Genomic DNA, 23749 nt, shown 5'->3' with positions numbered 1-23749 from the left:
GGGTATGAATTCATTTTGGATAAGTACGTACATAACCGACCAATCTTGGACTTTATTTCAATGTGTTGGTCAGGGTTCTGACCCTGTGTATTTTTCGGTGGGTACCGTTTAATTTCATTACCCTGGCTACGTGTTAAAATGGGTCTGAAGTCACTCTGGATAAGTACGTACGTAACCGACCAATCTTGGACTTTAATTCAATGTGTTGGTCAGGGTTCTGACCCTGTGTATTTTTCGGTGGGTACCGTTTAATTTCACTACCCTGGCTACGTGTTAAAATGGTTATGAATTCATTTTGGATAAGTACGTACATAACCGACCAATCTTGGACTTTATTTCAATATGTTGGTCAGGGTTCAGACCCTGTGTATTTTTCGGTGGGTACCGTTTAATTTCATTACCCTGGCTACGTGTTAAAATGGTTATGAATTCACTCTGGATAAGTACGTACATAACCGACCAATCTTGGACTTTATTTCAATATGTTGGTCAGGGTTCAGACCCTGTGTATTTTTCGGTGGGTACCGTTTAATTTCATTACCCTGGCTACGTGTTAAAATGGTTATGAATTCATTTTGGATAAGTACGTACATAACCGACCAATCTTGGACTTTATTTCAATATGTTGGTCAGGGTTCTGACCCTGTGTATTTTTCGGTGGGTACCGTTTAATTTCATTACCCTGGCTACGTGTTAAAATGGGTCTGAAGTCACTCTGGATAAGTACGTACATAACCGACCAATCTTGGACTTTATATTTCAATGTGTTGGTCAGGGTTCTGACCCTGTGTATTTTTCGGTGGGTACCGTTTAATTTCATTACCCTGGCTACGTGTTAAAATGGGTCTGAAGTCACTCTGGATAAGTACGTACGTAACCGACCAATCTTGGACTTTAATTCAATGTGTTGGTCAGGGTTCTGACCCTGTGTATTTTTCGGTGGGTACCGTTTAATTTCACCACCCTGGCTACGTGTTAAAATGGGTATGAATTCATTTTGGATAAGTACGTACATAACCGACCAATCTTGGACTTTATTTCAATGTGTTGGTCAGGGTTCTGACCCTGTGTATTTTTCGGTGGGTACCGTTTAATTTCATTACCCTGGCTACGTGTTAAAATGGGTCTGAAGTCACTCTGGATAAGTACGTACGTAACCGACCAATCTTGGACTTTAATTCAATGTGTTGGTCAGGGTTCTGACCCTGTGTATTTTTCGGTGGGTACCGTTTAATTTCACTACCCTGGCTACGTGTTAAAATGGTTATGAATTCATTTTGGATAAGTACGTACATAACCGACCAATCTTGGACTTTATTTCAATATGTTGGTCAGGGTTCAGACCCTGTGTATTTTTCGGTGGGTACCGTTTAATTTCATTACCCTGGCTACGTGTTAAAATGGTTATGAATTCACTCTGGATAAGTACGTACATAACCGACCAATCTTGGACTTTATTTTGCATGCAGGTAAGGTACACCTACAGACATAACTGTGGACATTCAGTTCTTTTTATTTAGATCATGGCAATTTTTTGGTCAGAGCGCCCTCTAGTTTTGTGGAGAATCATGTTCATTTGGAATGCTCTGATTGGATGGAAGTTCAAGCCTAGCAAGGTGTGATAGAATTGGCCTGTTATGTTCAGATTCAAATAAGCATGAACCACTAATTTGACAGGGAAGTGATACTTATAATGCAGCAAGCTGTTCTAATTGCTGTTGTGGTAGAGTTTTTCTATTTTCCTGTCAAATGCATTTATTGGTCCACTGAAAAATGAAAATAATGTTCCCTGTAACTTAGACTCTTATTGATCAAGGCATTTTAAAAATCATGGGTGTTAACTCCCCTCAAGTTATGACCCGTTGTCCCCTACAGAATAATGGTTGCATCTAATATTAAAATAAAGATGGCGGAGTATAGCGTTGATTCATCTCGTTCTACTCTGGATTACTTGGAGTCAATAAAGATCCTAGAAAGTTAGTATTTATATGCCTGTGTGTTTTTTGTTTGTTTGTTTTTTCACTGTCTTTGACTTTCCCAGTATGTTTGTTGCTGTTGACAACAATTCAGTCCTCTGCCAGGCTTCAGTCAATGTTTTTCTTCACTACCTACCCAACTCCTCGTCGGGCACTATGTAGCTGGTGTGGTATATTTATCACAGACAGTAGGGCAATTGTCACATTTAGTGCTCCAAGAAAATATTCTCTGTCCATGTGTATTTATATAAATAGATGCAGTTTCTTTGGCTTGAATAACGATCACTGGCTTCGTACATACAGGTATACTGGTTTACCTGTTTCTAGTTGAAATATAGCCAATCTTATTAACCAAGACAGTTGGACATTTGCCACATGTCACAACACTCATTTCCAAGTGCCATAGCTTGAAACAAGTAGTCAAATCTGATATTGGCTGGAGCTTTAGTTTATATGGACATGGTAAATGGCAAACTAGATGGTCAGAAAGTAATAAAAATAATCACAGCTTTACTCCACCCACCCCACTATGAAGTAAAAGGCTGTTTATAAGGCCATGTATGATGGTTTCATTTTTCTTATGGAAAACAATTTTAATTAAAAACTTCTATGCTCCTGTACCCAACCGTGGGGGTTCATCACACTAAACAACAGGTGTCACTATTACTAAGATAAATGTACTTTTTTTTCATTAAAATTACTGAATGCTTATACATATGTACTAAAACGTTAGTTAACATTTAATATCAGGCAATGCATTGGTTCATTACCCTGGCTACGTGTTAAAATGGTTATGAATTCATTTTGGATAAGTACGTACATAACCGACCAATCTTGGACTTTATTTCAATGTGTTGGTCAGGGTTCTGACCCTGTGTATTTTTCGGTGGGTACCGTTTAATTTCACCACCCTGGCTACGTGTTAAAATGGTTATGAATTCATTTTGGATAAGTACGTACATAACCGACCAATCTTGGACTTTATTTCAATATGTTGGTCAGGGTTCTGACCCTGTGTATTTTTCGGTGGGTACCGTTTAATTTCATTACCCTGGCTACGTGTTAAAATGGTTATGAATTCATTTTGGATAAGTACGTACATAACCGACCAATCTTGGACTTTATTTCAATGTGTTGGTCAGGGTTCTGACCCTGTGTATTTTTCGGTGGGTACCGTTTAATTTCACCACCCTGGCTACGTGTTAAAATGGGTATGAATTCATTTTGGATAAGTACGTACATAACCGACCAATCTTGGACTTTATTTCAATGTGTTGGTCAGGGTTCTGACCCTGTGTATTTTTCGGTGGGTACCGTTTAATTTCACCACCCTGGCTACGTGTTAAAATGGGTATGAATTCATTTTGGATAAGTACGTACATAACCGACCAATCTTGGACTTTATTTCAATGTGTTGGTCAGGGTTCTGACCCTGTGTATTTTTCGGTGGGTACCGTTTAATTTCATTACCCTGGCTACGTGTTAAAATGGGTCTGAAGTCACTCTGGATAAGTACGTACGTAACCGACCAATCTTGGACTTTAATTCAATGTGTTGGTCAGGGTTCTGACCCTGTGTATTTTTCGGTGGGTACCGTTTAATTTCACTACCCTGGCTACGTGTTAAAATGGTTATGAATTCATTTTGGATAAGTACGTACATAACCGACCAATCTTGGACTTTATTTCAATATGTTGGTCAGGGTTCAGACCCTGTGTATTTTTCGGTGGGTACCGTTTAATTTCATTACCCTGGCTACGTGTTAAAATGGTTATGAATTCACTCTGGATAAGTACGTACATAACCGACCAATCTTGGACTTTATTTCAATATGTTGGTCAGGGTTCAGACCCTGTGTATTTTTCGGTGGGTACCGTTTAATTTCATTACCCTGGCTACGTGTTAAAATGGTTATGAATTCATTTTGGATAAGTACGTACATAACCGACCAATCTTGGACTTTATTTCAATATGTTGGTCAGGGTTCTGACCCTGTGTATTTTTCGGTGGGTACCGTTTAATTTCATTACCCTGGCTACGTGTTAAAATGGGTCTGAAGTCACTCTGGATAAGTACGTACATAACCGACCAATCTTGGACTTTATATTTCAATGTGTTGGTCAGGGTTCTGACCCTGTGTATTTTTCGGTGGGTACCGTTTAATTTCATTACCCTGGCTACGTGTTAAAATGGGTCTGAAGTCACTCTGGATAAGTACGTACGTAACCGACCAATCTTGGACTTTAATTCAATGTGTTGGTCAGGGTTCTGACCCTGTGTATTTTTCGGTGGGTACCGTTTAATTTCACCACCCTGGCTACGTGTTAAAATGGGTATGAATTCATTTTGGATAAGTACGTACATAACCGACCAATCTTGGACTTTATTTCAATGTGTTGGTCAGGGTTCTGACCCTGTGTATTTTTCGGTGGGTACCGTTTAATTTCATTACCCTGGCTACGTGTTAAAATGGGTCTGAAGTCACTCTGGATAAGTACGTACATAACCGACCAATCTTAGACTTTATTTCAATGTGTTGGTCAGGGTTTTGACCCTGTGTATTTTTCGGTGGGTACCGTTTAATTTCATTACCCTGGCTACGTGTTAAAATGGGTCTGAAGTCACTCTGGATAAGTACGTACGTAACCGACCAATCTTGGACTTTAATTCAATGTGTTGGTCAGGGTTCTGACCCTGTGTATTTTTCGGTGGGTACCGTTTAATTTCATTACCCTGGCTACGTGTTAAAATGGTTATGAATTCACTCTGGATAAGTACGTACATAACCGACCAATCTTGGACTTTATTTCAATATGTTGGTCAGGGTTCAGACCCTGTGTATTTTTCGGTGGGTACCGTTTAATTTCATTACCCTGGCTACGTGTTAAAATGGTTATGAATTCATTTTGGATAAGTACGTACATAACCGACCAATCTTGGACTTTATTTCAATATGTTGGTCAGGGTTCTGACCCTGTGTATTTTTCGGTGGGTACCGTTTAATTTCATTACCCTGGCTACGTGTTAAAATGGTTATGAATTCATTTTGGATAAGTACGTACATAACCGACCAATCTTGGACTTTATTTCAATGTGTTGGTCAGGGTTCTGACCCTGTGTATTTTTCGGTGGGTACCGTTTAATTTCACCACCCTGGCTACGTGTTAAAATGGGTATGAATTCATTTTGGATAAGTACGTACATAACCGACCAATCTTGGACTTTATTTCAATGTGTTGGTCAGGGTTCTGACCCTGTGTATTTTTCGGTGGGTACCGTTTAATTTCACCACCCTGGCTACGTGTTAAAATGGGTATGAATTCATTTTGGATAAGTACGTACATAACCGACCAATCTTGGACTTTATTTCAATGTGTTGGTCAGGGTTCTGACCCTGTGTATTTTTCGGTGGGTACCGTTTAATTTCATTACCCTGGCTACGTGTTAAAATGGGTCTGAAGTCACTCTGGATAAGTACGTACGTAACCGACCAATCTTGGACTTTAATTCAATGTGTTGGTCAGGGTTCTGACCCTGTGTATTTTTCGGTGGGTACCGTTTAATTTCACTACCCTGGCTACGTGTTAAAATGGTTATGAATTCATTTTGGATAAGTACGTACATAACCGACCAATCTTGGACTTTATTTCAATATGTTGGTCAGGGTTCAGACCCTGTGTATTTTTCGGTGGGTACCGTTTAATTTCATTACCCTGGCTACGTGTTAAAATGGTTATGAATTTATTTTGGATAAGTACGTACATAACCGACCAATCTTGGACTTTATTTCAATGTGTTGGTCAGGGTTCTGACCCTGTGTATTTTTCGGTGGGTACCGTTTAATTTCACCACCCTGGCTACGTGTTAAAATGGGTATGAATTCATTTTGGATAAGTACGTACATAACCGACCAATCTTGGACTTTATTTCAATGTGTTGGTCAGGGTTCTGACCCTGTGTATTTTTCGGTGGGTACCGTTTAATTTCATTACCCTGGCTACGTGTTAAAATGGGTCTGAAGTCACTCTGGATAAGTACGTACGTAACCGACCAATCTTGGACTTTAATTCAATGTGTTGGTCAGGGTTCTGACCCTGTGTATTTTTCGGTGGGTACCGTTTAATTTCACTACCCTGGCTACGTGTTAAAATGGTTATGAATTCATTTTGGATAAGTACGTACATAACCGACCAATCTTAGACTTTATTTCAATGTGTTGGTCAGGGTTTTGACCCTGTGTATTTTTCGGTGGGTACCGTTTAATTTCATTACCCTGGCTACGTGTTAAAATGGGTCTGAAGTCACTCTGGATAAGTACGTACATAACCGACCAATCTTGGACTTTAATTCAATGTGTTGGTCAGGGTTCTGACCCTGTGTATTTTTCGGTGGGTACCGTTTAATTTCATTACCCTGGCTACGTGTTAAAATGGGTCTGAAGTCACTCTGGATAAGTACGTACATAACCGACCAATCTTGGACTTTATTTCAATATGTTGGTCAGGGTTCTGACCCTGTGTATTTTTCGGTGGGTACCGTTTAATTTCATTACCCTGGCTACGTGTTAAAATGGGTCTGAAGTCACTCTGGATAAGTACGTACATAACCGACCAATCTTGGACTTTAATTCAATGTGTTGGTCAGGGTTCTGACCCTGTGTATTTTTCGGTGGGTACCGTTTAATTTCATTACCCTGGCTACGTGTTAAAATGGTTATGAATTCATTTTGGATAAGTACGTACATAACCGACCAATCTTAGACTTTATTTCAATGTGTTGGTCAGGGTTTTGACCCTGTGTATTTTTCGGTGGGTACCGTTTAATTTCATTACCCTGGCTACGTGTTAAAATGGGTCTGAAGTCACTCTGGATAAGTACGTACGTAACCAACCAATCTTGGACTTTAATTCAATGTGTTGGTCAGGGTTCTGACCCTGTGTATTTTTCGGTGGGTACCGTTTAATTTCATTACCCTGGCTACGTGTTAAAATGGGTCTGAAGTCACTCTGGATAAGTACGTACATAACCGACCAATCTTGGACTTTAATTCAATGTGTTGGTCAGGGTTCTGACCCTGTGTATTTTTCGGTGGGTACCGTTTAATTTCATTACCCTGGCTACGTGTTAAAATGGGTCTGAAGTCACTCTGGATAAGTACGTACATAACCGACCAATCTTGGACTTTAATTCAATGTGTTGGTCAGGGTTCTGACTCTGTGTATTTTTCGGTGGGTACCGTTTAATTTCATTACCCTGGCTACGTGTTAAAATGGGTCTGAAGTCACTCTGGATAAGTACGTACATAACCGACCAATCTTGGACTTTAATTCAATGTGTTGGTCAGGGTTCTGACGCTGTGTATTTTTCGGTGGGTACCGTTTAATTTCACTACCCTGGCTACGTGTTAAAATGGGTCTGAATTCATGGGGGCCTTGTAATTTGGAAATCCCCAACTGTCTCAATCTTATTTGATCATTGCATGACTTACCTTCCAAATTCCTACTTTAATTGTGTTTGCAACAATGTTATATTTTCATTGACTTTTGTTTTATATTTAAAATTCATATCTGACTAAAGCTAAATGAATCTAATTGTACTTGATATATTGTTTTTCTTTTGCAAAACGCAGGAACGCAAGAACCCTGGAATGTACTTTAGGGTGTCCATTTTTATAGTGCCAGTATCCAATATGATGTATTATTACTCTATAATTAATCAGGACACAAACCAGGACGTCATTGGCTGATGAATAAAATACAAGAATTGCGTCAACAGTGGATCATATACACTTACAAGGACATGTGCTTAGAAATTGTATGCTCTGTGCATGACTATGTTTATTATAAGTTGAAATGTAAAGCTGTGTTTAAATTCTATCTTGGGAAGTGTTTTTTCAATAATTTGAAAATGTTTATTGAAACTAAAATGAATCAACATTGTTAATTAAAAAAATAGTTTTGTTTGAAACTTGTCAATTGATTGTTAATAGATTAGTAAATATACCTGACAATGGATACCAACATACCACTGGTGATATGTACATTGCTTTTGCCCAATTGGCACCTTTTTGTGTTAAATTATTCAATTAACAGCTTGAATAATATGTTCTACAGTAGTACTATGCACCATTCATTTTTAGTTTGTTAAAATAATGAAACAAATAATTTGTGTTTATTAATTAACTAATATTTTCCCACATTTGAATGTAATTATTTCTCTGGAACCCCTGTCATATGAATTACTGTAGTAATGACCTGCAAGTTAAAAAAAGAGATGAAGGTGTTTTAAATACATTGATCTGTGTCAAAATAATAAGGTATTTACTAGTAGTTCATTACTGGGATGGGGAATAGTTGTAAATTTAAAAGAAAATTAGTTTCATTACGTTTACATAAACCTTATTTTGCATATACCATAAATTTCATTTATTTAGCGATTTTGAAAATGTTCAGCAATTAGTCTGTCATGTGGCACTTGCGTGTGAAACTTCATATATTCAATTGTGTATTTCCTGACTTTTGAATGCTGTAAAACTATTTAATTTAACTGACATTTAATTTTAATGTTTTGATGTTTTTAGCATGTTCACTGTGTTTTAATTTCTTGTCAAGGAAATATTGAATTTTATTGTTATTTTACATGTTCACAACACAACACAACACAACTCAACTCGAACATAGATCATAAATTACTTTAATTTGGAAAAGTTTGTGAATTTGCAAAAAATGGTGCTTTCTCATCACCATAATTATATAACAATTCTGCCCCTTCTGGTATGTAATATTTGGAAATCATAACCACACACGGCCTGTCATTAATCTTCAGTTGTTTTGTGACAATGTTGGAATGCTTTTTGGAATGGTTCAGGAAAAAGGTAATTCCACTTGTTTCCCACATCTTCTTTTCACTGTGTGGATTTATTCTGAAAATATATGGCCATGATGATATTAACATGAGAGAGTGAGTGAGTGAGTGAATGAAGGTGAGGGTGGGTGAGTGAGTGAAGATGAGGACAAGTGAGTGAAGATGAGGGCGAGTGAGGGTAAGTGAATGAAGGTGAGGGTGGGTGAGGGTGAGTGAGTGAGTGAATGAAGGTGATGGTGGGTGAGTGAGTGACGGTGTGTGGATGAGGGTGAGTGATTGAAGGTGAGGGTGGGTGAGTGAGTGAAGATGAGGGCAGTGAGTGAAGATGAGGGTGAGTGAATGAAGGTGAGGGTGGGTGAGGGTGAGTGAGGGTGGGTGAGGGTGAGTGAGTGTGAGTGAATGAAGGTGAGGGTGGGTGAGTGAGTGAGGGAGTGAAGATGAGGGCGAGTGAGAAAAGGTGAGGGTGAGTGAGTGAAGGTGTGTGGATGAGGGTGAGTGATTGAAGGTGAGGGTGAGTGATTGAAGGTGAGAGTGAGTTAGAGAAGACGAGTGAGTGAAGATGAGGGTGGGTGATTCAAGGAGAGAGTGAGTTAGAGAAGGCGAGTGAGTGAAGGGTGAGTGAGAGTGATTGAGTGAAGGTGAACGAGTGAGTGAAGGTGTGTGAGTGAAGGAGAGGGTGAGTGAAGGTGAGCGAGTGAGTGAAGGTGTGTGAGTGAAGGTGGGTGAGTGAGTGAAGGTGAGGCTGATGGAAGTGAAGCTGAGGGTGAGTGTGTGAGTGAAGGTAAGGGTGAGGGTGGGTGAGTGAGTGAGTGAAAGTGTGTGACTGAAGGTGAGTGAGTGAGTGAATGAGGGTGAGTGAAGATGAGACTGAGGGTGAGTGAGTAAGTAAAGCTGAGGGTGAGTGAGTGGGAGTAAAGACGAGTGAGTGAAGGTGAGTGAGTGGCTGAAGATGGGAGTGAGTTAGAGAAGGTGAGTGAGTGAAGACGAGGGTGAGTGAATGGAGGTGTGGATGAGAGTAAGTGAAGATAAGGGGGAGTGAAGGTAAGGGTGAGTGAATGAAGGTGAGTGAGTGAGTGAGCGAAGGTGAGCGAGTGAGTGAGCGAAGGTGAGAGTGAGTTAGAGAAGGCGAGTGAGTGAAGGTGAGTGAGTGAGTGAAGGTGTGTGAGTGAAGGAGAGGGTGAGTGAAGGTGAGCGAGTGAGTGAAGGTGTGTGAGTGAAGGTGGGAGTGGGTGAGTGAGTGAAGGTGAGGCTGATGGAAGTGAAGCTGAGGGTGAGTGTGTGAGTGAAGGTGAGGGTGGGTGGGTGTGTGAGTGAGTGAGTGAGTGAAAGTGTGTGAATGAATGAGGGTGAGTGAGTGAGTGAGTGAATGAGGGTGAGTGAAGATGAGACTGAGGGTGAGTGAGTAAGTAAAGCTGAGGGTGAGTGAGTGGGAGTAAAGATGAGTGAGTGAAGGTGAGTGAGTGGGTGAAGATGGGAGTGAGTTAGAGAAGGTGAGTGAGTGAAGACGAGGGTGAGTGAATGGAGGTGTGGATGAGAGTGAGTGAAGATAAGGGGGAGTGAATGAAGGTGAGTGAGTGAGTGAGCGAAGGTGAGCGAGCGAGTGAGTGAGTGAGTGAAGGCGAGTGAGTGAAGATGAGGGCGAGTGAGTAAATGAAGATGAGGGTGAGTGAGTGAGGGAGTGAAGATGAGGGCGAGTGAGAAAAGGTGAGGGTGAGTGAGTGAAGGTGTGTGGATGAGGGCGAGTGATTGAAGGTGAGAGTGAGTTAGAGAAGACGAGTGAGTGAAGATGAGGGTGGGTGATTGAAGGAGAGAGTGAGTTAGAGAAGGCGAGTGAGTGAAGGTAAGGGTGGGTGGGTGAGTGAGTGAGTGAAGGTGAGCGAGTGAGTGAAGGTGTGTGAGTGAAGGTGAGGCTGATGGAAGTGAAGCTGAGTGTGAGTGAAGGTGAGGGTGGGTGGGTGAGTGAGTGAGTGAAAGTGTGTGACTGAAGGTGAGTGAGTGAATGAGGGTGAGTGAGTGAGTGAATGAGGGTGAGTGAAGATGAGACTGAGGGTGAGTGAGTAAGTAAAGCTGAGGGTGAGTGAGTGGGAGTAAAGATGAGTGAGTGAAGGTGAGTGGGTGAAGATGGGAGTGAGTTAGAGAAGGTGAGTGAGTGAAGACGAGGGTGAGTGAATGGAGGTGTGGATGAGAGTGAGTGAAGATAAGGGGGAGTGAAGGTAAGGGTGAGTGAATGAAGGTGAGTGAGTGAGCGAAGGTGAGCGAGTGAGTGAGTGAAGGTGAGAGTGAGTTTGAGAAGGCGAGTGATTGAAGATGAGGGCGAGTGAGTAAATGAAGATGAGGGTGAGTGGGTGAAGGAGTGAGTGAGTGAAGGTAAAGGTAAGTTAGTGAAGGTAAGGGTGAGTGAGTGAGTGGGTGAGGTGAGTGAGTGAAGGTGAGGCTGAGGATGGGTGAATGAAGGTGAGGGTGGGTGAATGAAGGTGAGCATGAAGGTGAGTGGGTGAGAGTGAGTGAATGAAGGTGAGTGAGTGAGTGAGTGAGTGAATGAAGATGAGTGAAGGTGAGAAAGTGAGTGAAGGTGAGGCTGAGGGAGTAAAGCTGAGTGGGTGAGGGTGAGTGAGTGAAGATGTGTGTGTGAGTGAGTGAAAGGGTTAATTGATGCGTCATTTGAGTATGACAGTGAATGGATGGGTGGGTGGTTGGTTGGATGGATGTGTTTATATATACAACAGTGAGTCAATCTGTTGGTGAGCGAATGGGTGCTTGAGTTGGCAAGTGTGTAATGAGTAAGTTGATATAATGTACATATGACTGAGTGAATTAACTAGATTTAGTGTTGATTAAGTGAGCGAATGAAGCTATCTTTGGGTTGACAAATCAGTGAGCTAGTGGTAAGGTGGGACAGTTAAGTTATAGCGTGTGCGAGTTAAAATGGGTTAATGAAATGTGGGCAAGTCAGAGAGAAATCAATGTTTCACTCAGCAAGTCATTTGGTTGGTGAGTTAATAATATATGTCTGATTGTTACTGAATTATTTCGTTGTTAAGTGGGTGAGTAGAAAGGAATTTATTAAACAATGAGTCACTCATTTAGTCAATCAGTTGAGAGTAATGAGTGAATTGCGGTTGACCTAATGAAAGGGTGGCTTGATAATGTAAGAGTTGTGGGTGAATTAGATTTAGTTGTGAGTGAGTTTGTTGGAGGATGATCAAATGGGTGGGTGAGTGAGTTTGTGTGCGAGTTTGTGTGTGTCAGTGGGTGGAGTGTTTGAGTTCAATGAATTGGGGTGGGAGAGGGTAAGCGAGTGCGTGAGAATGGGTGAATTGCCATTGTGCGTGTGTGTGTGTGTGTGTGTGAGCGAGCTAGTTGATAAGAGCGAGTGTGTGACAGCAAGTGCATAATTCATTTCATTAGTTTTACATTAAATTGTATGAAAGTAGTGTTACATATAACTACTAACACTAAGAAAATATTATGGCAAATATTGTGGCTGATTATATACTCACACCATGCCGGAATATTCCAGGTGATACATGCCACAACGTTCACCTGTTACCGCATACTGTCGTTCTAGTTGTTCAGCCTCTGCTCTGTCAATTATTTCTCCGTCGTACACCCCAATTATCTCATTTGCTTTTATATCTTGTTTTGCAAAGGCGCACTTTCCCGCTTCTCTAAAATCTCTGTTAACGACTTCAACCTTAATTTCAATGTAAACAAATATTGTTTTTTGTTTTGATTTCACTAGACTATTCTGGGGGTCTTTTAGTAAAAATCAAATTCAAAAATCGGCCCTCGAAATATATTTTCGATATAAAAACACTCTTTTATTACATGTACACTATACTAGTTACAAATAATTGTTAAATTAAACTATCATTGCCGCATATTACACAATATATAAAGCTAGCAACGATATCATTCTTTTTGATTTCTGAGAATGTCGAAAAGGGACCCTGTTATGAAGCATAATTTCTAGAACACTTGGGTGCCTCGCTTTTCCGTGAGTTTTACCAGTGATCCCCTGGGAAGATCATGTACCAAATCTTATCGTCATAATACATTAAACAACAAAATATCTATTCTATATACTGAACTGTTAGAGTTACGAGCATCGAGTTACGAAAACATTGAGTTACAAATATTACCACGCCCATATTTTATAAATCACGCCCCTTTTGCGAAACCACACCCAAATTGTAACTATGGCCAATCAACAGTTACTAGTAACAAAACTTCGCGTTATGGGCAACATACTTAATAGTTGAACGTTAAAAAAAATCATGCTGCCTGTAACTCGATGTTTGGTTAACTGTTACTTAAAGTTCAAGTTACTAAATGTGGACCTTCAACAACTAAAAATGTATTTTACCTGTAACTCGGAATTCTGTTGACTAGTTAATCGAGTTACAGTTTGGACGAGGTCTCACAAAAGTGGGTGTGGTTTCCAAAATGTAACTTTTTTTGTAATTCGATGTTCGTACTTCGATGTCCGTAACTCGAACAACTTAGCAGCTCTCTATATTCTAACACAAATAATGTATTCTTATTATTAACTCGTTGTCAGTTTTCCATGAGATAACACTCATGTATAATAGCATTTGATTCGTAAAACATGTTTAATTTACTCATTTATTTCCTATTTCGAATTCGAGATAGAAACTCCTATAATAAACAGAGTATTTTGTTATGAAAGTGTAACTCATTTTAATGAAAACATGGGTGAAAAGAAATGCTAAATAATTTCGGGACAAACTCGTTCAGGAATATACAGAGCAAGGAAGGATTCGTCAATTATGCTATGCAAACATATTTTGAAATTGCAAACGATTATGCATTGATTAAAATGAGCTACATGTGACATAGTAATTATATTTCAGTATAGCAACATGCACCCCATAACAATATATATAATCTCATTATAGTGAGATGTTAAATCATTATACTATGGATGTACAAAATATTAAACCATTACAAATACTAAGACTTTTATTCTAGATTGAGATATTCCCTCATTATCAGGAGAGAACTCGTCAAATTTAAATATAAAGGTGTGAACTTTCCACAGATGTGGATCTCCACGTTTAATATATTTTGCTTAATAACTCTGCTTATTTTTTTGTAATTACGTTCCGCATTGTACCTGTATATATTCATCCCATTTTTTTCGTTTCAAAAAGTGTTCTGTTTTTTCTTTAATAGACATCGAGGATTGTTCCCTTCTTAGCCGATGTTGCCGCATATTCAACCCGCGATAACCTCGCTTACCACCCGAGGTGACTGGCGATATGCCATTATGGACAAGTGTAACCTTGATTTGCTGTAAAATACCACATGTCAAATGAGATACAATTTATGATATAATTATAAAATTTAAACACCAGTGGAAGTTATGAAGGGTGACCCCTTGCCCATTTTTTTATTGTGTAATCTTTCCATTAGTAGTTATGTCAACGCATGTATTTTATTTCTTTATAGCTGACTAGTTTTAATCAATTGTCGTACTTTTAATCTGGTGTGTAGTTTCTTTACAAAACACAAATAATATATAAGACTGATCCCGAATTACACTAGCGTTTCACAATATTCCCTGCACATGTATAACCGATGTAAGCAATGTATAGTTTTCTGAATTTGTATAACGTTTACAATATTTATGTAACAAATCCAAACACAATGAAAAAAAGAAAGAAACTTGTCATTGTGAAATATTTCTCGTCTGTATTTCCTTAATTTGTGGTGATATGACAAATTCAATCATCGATCACCCGGCCACACAAAAGCACGTACCTTATGAAAACGAGTCTCACTAATCATTGACTGTGTCTGGCGATCATTTTTTGTCATTAATGATATAAAATTTTCATAATGAAAAAACAGCTCCTTTGATGTAATGATGTCACCAGGTTCTCGTGTGAAGCACAAATACTCCTCTACAAATAAGCTCAGAAATGGGCACTTGATTCCTATTTTTACTCCGTTGATGAGTTTGCGTACGTTGCCTTTGCTAGCCATCTTGAAATAATAAGACTCACTTGTCATGAATTTGACTGGGTGGAACGATTTGCGTAAAAATCAGAATGTGGGTGATAAATATACACGAGTATTCAATAAATAAATAAAATAAAATGTAATGTTACTACTATTCATGTGTATATATGTTCATTTTATTTTCTTCGCATAATAAATATATAAATGCAAATTCAATTAAAAACATAATTTTGCCTTCAATTTGTCACCCACTCTGGAAAGGATAATGGTTGTATACCTTTCACACGTGATTACATTCAGAACGACACACATAATTGAATGACCTTGGGTTTCAGAAACCACGGCATATAATTTCTGAAATGGTCTAATACATTCGCGTTCGTTCTCAACGCAATTTAAACACTGTTGCAAATTTCTATTTTGGTCTGCGTCACCTAGATGATGACCTATTTTTAGCACAACATCTACACGTGTGTACGACAAGAGACAAAAGTTGTCGCGTCCGTGCACCAGCACGTAATTACTTTTCAATTTAGCCACTCCACAGGACCGTTAGTTTACTAGTAAATGATCAAATATTTTTTTTTCAAATCAACATATTTGCAAACACACACACAACAGTGCGCAGAAAATTAGCTTTTATAAAATGAATAATAACCCGTTATGATAGTAACGAGGTCCGAACCGAATTAAAGATTATATATATATGTATATGTGCTGCAACATGCTCGGTAGTCAGTAGGCGCAAGTGGTCGCGCATTTTTGGGGGGCGCGACTGCCGCTCACTTCCCCGCTGGTAGTGGAACTTTGAATTCGGCTCGAACTCGAAGCGTTATAGTAGAGCCTACACATAATTTTTAAGATGGCACCTTGAAATAACATTCTTGTGTGTGTTACAGTAATGTATTTTGAGAAACTTGTCATAAAAATCACTTCTTTTAGAACAATTCCTTGGTACGCAATGATAAAAAAAATGCATTATTTAATTTCTCCAAAAAACAAATTTATGAAAAAAGAATCACTATAATTTGTCGAGTCGAGTGTGTGGTGACAATTCCGATTTGCTAAAGTTAGCTTCCATTATAATATTACCCAGACAAAGTTATCAGTCTAACAGTGAGTCAACTGGACCTGGGCTACTTTTAGACTTGATCAAATTGAACACCAGCTACTCCGTGCATAGGATGAAGTAAGACTACGAGAGATTTTCTGTAATATACATCGGCGAGGGCTTCATATCAGAAGAGTTCGACTAGGACTTAAAACTCCGTGACCAATCGTTGCCGTCGTATAAGGATCGGGAAAAATTAAGATCAAATAATGCATAACGCACTTACGAGCATTTTGAAAATCAGTAAAACAAATATCAATACACACTCGTTCACTCATCCTGTAGAAATTTGCAAGTAATCACTTTTATACGAAAATGAAGTCCATCTCCTAACGTTGATGTTCACGAAAGTGTCCTACGGTTGACCGATCATGACCTTGTATTTGTTATCAAAATAATTGGTCACGTCAACATATGGTTGTGACGTTGTTTTCTATTTGCTTGGCTAAATACGTCCATGCAACGAAATGTTTTTAACGTTATTCATTATATATCAAAGGGAACAGATGGAATCGCGTTACATTGATAAAACCAACAATACTTAAAGCAATAAAGGGTGTGTTATGTGGTATGTAATATAGATTATTGTGGGTCATTATAATAATAATAATAATAATAACTTTATTGCATCCTTAGAAATACAATGTTTCTATCAGTTAATAGCAATACGATGGTCATGATGACTGATCACGATTCTTGAGAAAACATATAGATATGTGATATATTTTAAGGAATTTCTCAGGAAAGAGTACCTTTTGCACCCACCACTAATCCTAACACTAACTTTCACCCCTCAATTAATTTGTGAACGTCCACTCTAGATATAACTGTAGATATACTTGGGAGGGCATATGCAATCAAATTGGGAAACGCAGGAGGGTCGGGTAATAGTGTTTGGTTTAGAAACTTATTCCATTTCTTATACATTTGAAATCCTTCAATGAGTCTTGTAAACAATTTTGCACGCAATTCTTATTTGGAAAGCAGACCTATGCCACAATTTTCAAACGAAAAATGTTATAAAACACGAGGGCAACCTTCAAACTTATTTTGATGCTAAAAATACGGGTTTCACCTATGGTCATAATTGTCCATCGGAAACATTCTATCTCGGGTAACATTTTCCATTCGATTATACCACTCAATATCAGGTGCTCTATAGTTCTCATCGTTCATTTCTCATATGCAAACTAATAAACATTTACAGTTACACTGGTTAACCTGTTTGTATAACAATGTAACCGTGGTGTTTACTAATATACATAACAATAGGGAAGCTTTCATAAACAAACAATATACAAGGTGTTTCGTGCAAATCGCCCAGTTTTAATTTCAAATTGCCCCCTCCCTTCTAATGCAATGCTATCTTATTGCTGTGGTGATGAAATATTTGGGCGTGGTCATTTTTCGTATTTCGATGTTTTTGTAATACGATCTCCGTAAATCGAATAATTGACAGTCTCTCTTATTGCTACAATTTCACTAGTATTTGAGACGTCGATCCCATGCATTTGCATAATACTGTCACCGCTACTACTACAAGACTGAAACTCTTGTAGGGCACTCGCGTATGAGCGCAATAGATATGGCAACCTCAATCAGCGATCTCTCAGCCAACGAAAAATCTGCTCTAAAACTCAAAATTTTGGAAAAACGAATAGTTTGTGGCAAGTATGGGTGTTGGGTTTGGAGTGGTTCTACAAGCAGAGGGTACGGGACTTGTAGGATAACTCCGAATGGAGCAGTTCGTACTGTCCATCAAATTAGTTTCGTTGTGCATGGTGGAATGCTAAATCCGTCTTTAGAAGTGTCACACCTGTGCCATACTCGGGCGTGTTTTAACCCTTTCCATCTTGTACTAGAAAGCCGAATCCAGAATAATAGCCGTAAGAGTTGCGTGAGTGGATCGTCTTGCTGGCACCGCCCGTCATGTTTGATCTGATCAATAGACTGTGGTCTCCACGAGACCCAAAATGAAGATAAGGTAGAACGCGATGTAATCATAATTAAACTTGTATGTGTGCGTTATTTCCCCCCCCCCCCACTGAGTGCGGGCGCTATATTTTACACGAACACATCGCCCTGAATTTTCGTCAACCGTGAATTTGTCTTTCTATATTAGATAATGTCAACGAAAGCAGCTCAAACAAATGCCGAACAGGGTTTGCATTCAGCAACTGGTACTGTTTCGTTAGAAATATAATTTAAACGAAAGAATCTTGTGATATTACGCATCGAATATGATAAAGGGTCAAAATTGCATTCACGTATTAGGTCATTGAATGTGTCCGAATATATGGAACCGATGATCGATACTGATAATTGTTAATACCGCCAAACATATGTTTTGTATGTAAATTGATTTAAGTTACGTTTCGTTACGGGTTTATTAAATGCATTCTTGTGTTATTGCCTGAGTGTGAAAGTTCCGCGATTACCGTGTGATCGTAACTGTACGAGTCCTACGGATTCAACATGAACCAAGCATTTAGATGTAGACGTTTTTTTCTTTTTCTATTTCTTTTGCCAAACACTAGTATAATGTTCACGTTGATTGGTATGTATCAAACAAAGAACAAACTCAAAATATATCACTGTAAGCCGCTGTGACAGATCGTAAAATTAATACACGGGAAATTGGTCCGAACTCCCGTAAATCATAGTTAAAATGATTGAGATTTGATTCTTTATGAGAGCGAGTGTCATTGTAGCATGGACTTGTATAATCATATGCATAGTTATAGTGACTTGAAAAATTATCAATATGGTAATCACGCTGAGAATGAGGATAGGATTGTGATTGGTACTCATAGTCACGACGAACAATGAGTTTGGGCGTCTCTTAGCCAGTGCTAAACACTGTTTCATCCTTACATGGACGCAACTCGGACTAGCCTATATGAAAACATATGAGATTAGCTTAAATTTTAGCCCGTGCTTGGTGTAGCCAGATGACATAGTTAGCGCACAGTACCCAACAGCCAGTTGGGGAACGCTGTTGTTCTAAGGTGTGAATCGCATACAGTGCGCGTTGCTCTTCAGTGGGGAGACAGCGGTGACGTCATATCATTCTCGTTGGGAGCACTTCTGTTCTGTGTCACGTCTACAAATATTGCGTGTTTTTAAGTAAAGTCGGTAAATTTTATTTAAAGTTACAAGTCTCTATGTGATCATATCGGTTTCATGAAAATGCACGTGTAGTTTAAAATTCATATTCATTATACCACGACGGAAAGTTTCAACCCTGGTAAATCGCGTTACCACACCCAAAACAATCACATTCTTTATTTGTGATTTAATACTTGAATTGTTGGATAATATTTATTAATTTATGCATAAGTGCCGAGGAGATGTTCATCTCAGTGGAGGAACTGTGGTTAGCGATACACATGCAAATTATAGTTTACATTAAACTTTTGACTAGTACTATATAGTCTACAGTACTTCGAGATTAAACTGGTTTCGTATTATTGTAGGGTCTATAATTCTAAACTACGTTGTTGGAATCAGAATTTTGTAACTTACACGAGGTCGAGGAAAAGTTATCGTCATTATCAACAACTATATAAATTGATCTGTGAGTTGAACAGCCCATTTAATTATGTCTCCCATGATGCACCAGTGCTAAACTGGGATTGTGGAACCGCGAACCTCAGGTTGCATATTTGTTTCTTTAATATATTCACAAGGTCGTACACAAATGCAACGTCAACTTCCTCTGTCAAGGAATGTGAATCTTTGTGCCACGCTACACTTAGTACGCATATGTATTGAACGATGGCCGTACGTGGAGGATTCTGTTATAATACCTGGTCATTTGAACAACCATGGGCTCATAGAACAGTTCAAAGACTACCTCGTAAAGGGTTATATAAACGAAAAGTAACTATCACGAGAAAGTTTGCAAAATCTACTACAGCGAGGAAAAACAGAGCATTTCCTTTTGTTGACCGGATGTCGCTCTCCTGTTCGTGTAACAATGACTGTTTAATCCAAACAGGCGTTCGAAATATCAGAATGATTCGCCGTGATTTTGACCTTAAATGCTATGATGAGCAGAATCTCATTTTAATACAACTAATGGATATACGGACGGTACGCCGATACAATTCACGCACTTATCATATTATTGATGTTACAATGAACAGAAAGCGTATCTGCCGTCTGGGATTTTTGAAAATCTTCGGAATCAGCAAGCAACGTATTGCAACTCTTATGGGGAAAAGAAGACCACTTTCGACAATTCAATCCGACCGCCGCGGAAAACACGGACTGCACCACAGATCTGTTGACAGACAATGCGTTATGGACATCGACAATCATATGGCAAGTTATACATTCGAATCCCCCCATTATTGTAATATTGGAAACACTGAAACAAAATATATGCCAGCTTCAAATAGTATTAGTAGTTGCTATCGCGATTATCTGAAGAAACAACGAAATAATAACAGACGATACGTTTCCTTTTCAACTTTTCGAACACACGTTTTAAAAAACATTGATATCCATTTTAAACGGCCTCGGCGAGATACTTGTCAGCGATGTGATGTGATGGCCAAAAAAATTAAATATGCAAGAACGACCGAGGACAAACGGCGTTTCCAGAAGGCCCTACAGGATCATTTGTCAATTGCCGAAACACATTATGGTAATATAAATTACGATTTTACAGTTTTGGCAATGAAACCACCCGACACACAAAACTGGGAAATTCCCGAAGTATTTTCGTAGCGGACTGAATTTGATCTCATCATGTGTTCAACCGCCGAGGGAGGGCACTATGTTACAGAAGACGAACCACTTGCTCTGCAATATAAATGCGTGGTGGTTAGTTGGAAACAGACATCTTGCTTGTCGGAACTAAAGATGGATAATTTTTGTTCAACGAATGACGTTGCTGTATTTCACTTAGATTTCTCAAAAAGCCTTCCATGTCCAAAGGTAAGACATATTAGTTTTAATGTTAAATTACATGCTCTCTATAATGCCGTACACTTTCATGTTGTTATCTAGATTACTTCACATAGAATTTGATTTAGATTACTTCATATAAAATAATTCTAGCATGAAGGTGGGATATTGCTTATTTTTTTTTATTATCGGATAATTTGATAATTATAGATTATAGTACCATATGTTTATCAGGGAGCTCGCGATTCCAAAAATCCTGATTAAGACCCAACATCAAGCCTGTCTAATATCGATCTAATATCGGACGTAAATTTCCATATTTAAACAGTCGATAAATTATTGATATCATATCGATCCCTGCTTTCCTCAGCTGACCAAAATTGATGATTCGAATTACCGTTCATAGACGATATATCATATCTAGTGCCTTATCTGATCTATTTGTTTATTTCAACCACTAGGTCTCCACTCAAGACTGGCACTTTCGCAGTAAATTACATCTGAGATGTCTTGGAGTGGACGTTGCTAAGACAAGAACTTTTCATTGTTTTCTTTGGGATGAAATGAACGGAGGTAAAGGTCCAAATGAAATCATCTCTGCATTCCAAAGCCTTCTCGTGCAACAGAATATAACCTCACGGCATGCTATTTTGAGTTCGGATAACCATCCAGGTGAATATCTTTTTTATATATAGTATATTTGTGCTAGACAATAATTTCGGGCATTGAGTGACAAGTTTGTCTTTCCTGACTTTCTTTTTTGCCATTTGCAGGTGAATGTTTAAACAATAAATTTATGTGGTATCTTCAGAGTTTAATTGACCAGGGAACTTTCCAGCGAATAGATTATAAAACGCTGTTAGAGGGACATTCATACAGCTTTGCAGATCGTCACTTTGGGCTGATTGAAAAGAATTCACGGAAACACGATGTCATAGAGCTTCCTACAGATTGGTTAAATGTGATAGAACAGTCGTCATTTGCGGGCCACTATAAAGCCAAACTGTTGACAATTGATGACATTTATGATTATTCTTCATACTTAAAAAATGAGTTTACATACAGGTACAAAGATGTCAACGGAATCAAATTTTCGTTTGACGAGGCTCACTATTTTAATTTTGGAATTGGTGAACGATTAATTGATGGTACTGTCAAAACATTTTCTCATCCGGAAACAGCCTGGGTGCGTAAGACTCTTGATCCGAAAGAAACTCCGATTGTTGTGTCGTTCAGGAAAATTAAGCAAATGACAAGAATAACAGATTGTCATTTACATACTCTTAGTAGAGAATTAAAACCATTGCCTGGAAAGGTGTTTCAAGACGTGAATGAATTGGCGATAAAATATTTATCCCCACGCGCACAAGAATGGTATCAGGCTTTGCCAAAAGTCACGGAATCGTAAATATTTGCATATACAAATGTGTGTATTTGTGGTTATTTTTAATAACATTGTACGTGAAATTTTCTGATCTTATCTTTGCAAATAGTAATTTTAATATTTAGTAGACCCGGTAACGCAGTCTACTGATCAATGGGCATTGCAACCACTATATGGGACTTGTGTGACTTGAAGGAAACACAATAAGAAGTTTTATATATATGACAAATTAGTTGTATTTTTACCAAAAACTAAATGATAATTGTAGAGGTTGGTAATTTGCGAGAAGTGCTCACTATTTTAAATAAATACATGTATGTAGACGAACAAGTTTTCTTATTTTTTATATATGTTTCTTCACGGGTATACTTTGTAAACACACTTACGTTCACCCCTGTCAAGAAGGACCCATATATCATTTCAACGAATCACGATAATTTGTAATAATGATTAGCATACCCATTTGAAGTATTCCATGTTGCATTTGTCAAACTATTTCTGTAATTGTAACTCCCTAACATTGCTTGATTATTTCATTGACAACATTATTTATATACAAAGTCAAAATATATATTTTACCCCCCAATGGGACATGACATATCACATATGTTTTAAGTCAATCTAACGCCTACCCGTCCTTGACAAAGACGACAAGCGTTTTTCGAATTCTTGACATAGCAACATCTGTTTCCTGTCTTTGAGACAATTCTGAATTGAAAACCGAAATTCATGACCATCCCTTAATTTGCACTGTCGTGGATATTAGTTGAATACCATTAAAACAAGCTATCAATCGTCACTTTCAGATTAGTAGAGCAGATGTTACATATTTTAACAAAAACGTGCCCTAAAATCACATTGTGAGTGTCATGTTTGGTACTCTCATGTAACCAGCAGCACGAAATCATTTAGTCAGGACACAAATTGTCAGCTGCCCGTGTTGTTTGGCCACAACTATTTTTTTATTGACTCTGGTAGTATTCTGTAACTTTCCCTGGAACCTGGAACTTACTGGTACAGGGCACAATCTCCCCCACTGTGTGAGAGGGCGGACATTACTAAATTATACTGTATAGCCACCGGTATTCTGGTATCGGAGTGATCATTATAAATTCCAATATGCATCGGATAAAATGCAAACCGTGATTAATTAATTTAGATCTAAATGAGTTGTTTTATCTTCATACTACGATCTCCCTCCGGCTTGGGTAGCCGATTGTCGCTGAATCAATACGCATGCGCGTATGCTTTTCTTAGCACGATAATGAGCCTCGATTTCGCATGCATATACGCCCTTCGTCAACTTTCGACAAATCACGAAAATGAACAAATTAAATACATACAAGTCTTTTATTCACGATAATTTGATCAAATAAATGTTTACACAAAAAAACCTTAAATAGTATGATTGACTAGTTGCGAGAAGACATTAACAAACAAACGAACGTCACAACAAGCTCAGACTGACCAAGACGCAGTTGGGTTACTTTTGTTTTGTACACTACGTCAGCAATG

General features: G+C 38.5%; 2 protein-coding genes across 2 annotated transcripts in view; one reads left to right on the top strand and one right to left on the bottom strand.

Annotated features, from left to right (window-relative positions):
- LOC144344494 (uncharacterized) overlaps positions 1-23749 on the bottom strand; it is a 113895-nt gene that overhangs the window by 59173 nt on the left and 30973 nt on the right. The window lies entirely within an intron of this gene.
- LOC146733867 (uncharacterized) lies at positions 20778-22512 on the top strand. The gene is made up of 3 exons (XM_085508630.1): positions 20778-20880; positions 21312-21522; positions 21624-22512. Exons 1-3 carry the CDS (start codon positions 20806-20808, stop codon positions 22256-22258), a joined length of 921 nt encoding a protein of 306 aa, XP_085364756.1. The 5' UTR covers positions 20778-20805; the 3' UTR covers positions 22259-22512.

This window comes from Saccoglossus kowalevskii, chromosome 15 (genome assembly GCF_978046115.1).
Source record: "Saccoglossus kowalevskii chromosome 15, keSacKowa6.1, whole genome shotgun sequence".
NCBI classification, from domain to species: Eukaryota; Metazoa; Hemichordata; class Enteropneusta; family Harrimaniidae; genus Saccoglossus; species Saccoglossus kowalevskii.
This window is presented reverse-complemented; position numbering and strand designations above follow the sequence as displayed.

Coding starts and splice junctions, on each gene's coding strand:
- LOC146733867 (XM_085508630.1), top strand. CDS start 20,806: ATGGATAATTTTTGTTCAACGAATGACGTTGCTGTATTTCACTTAGAT. Junction 20,881..21,311: donor AAAGCCTTCCATGTCCAAAG/GTAAGACATATT, acceptor TTCAACCACTAG/GTCTCCACTCAAGACTGGCA. Junction 21,523..21,623: donor GAGTTCGGATAACCATCCAG/GTGAATATCTTT, acceptor TGCCATTTGCAG/GTGAATGTTTAAACAATAAA.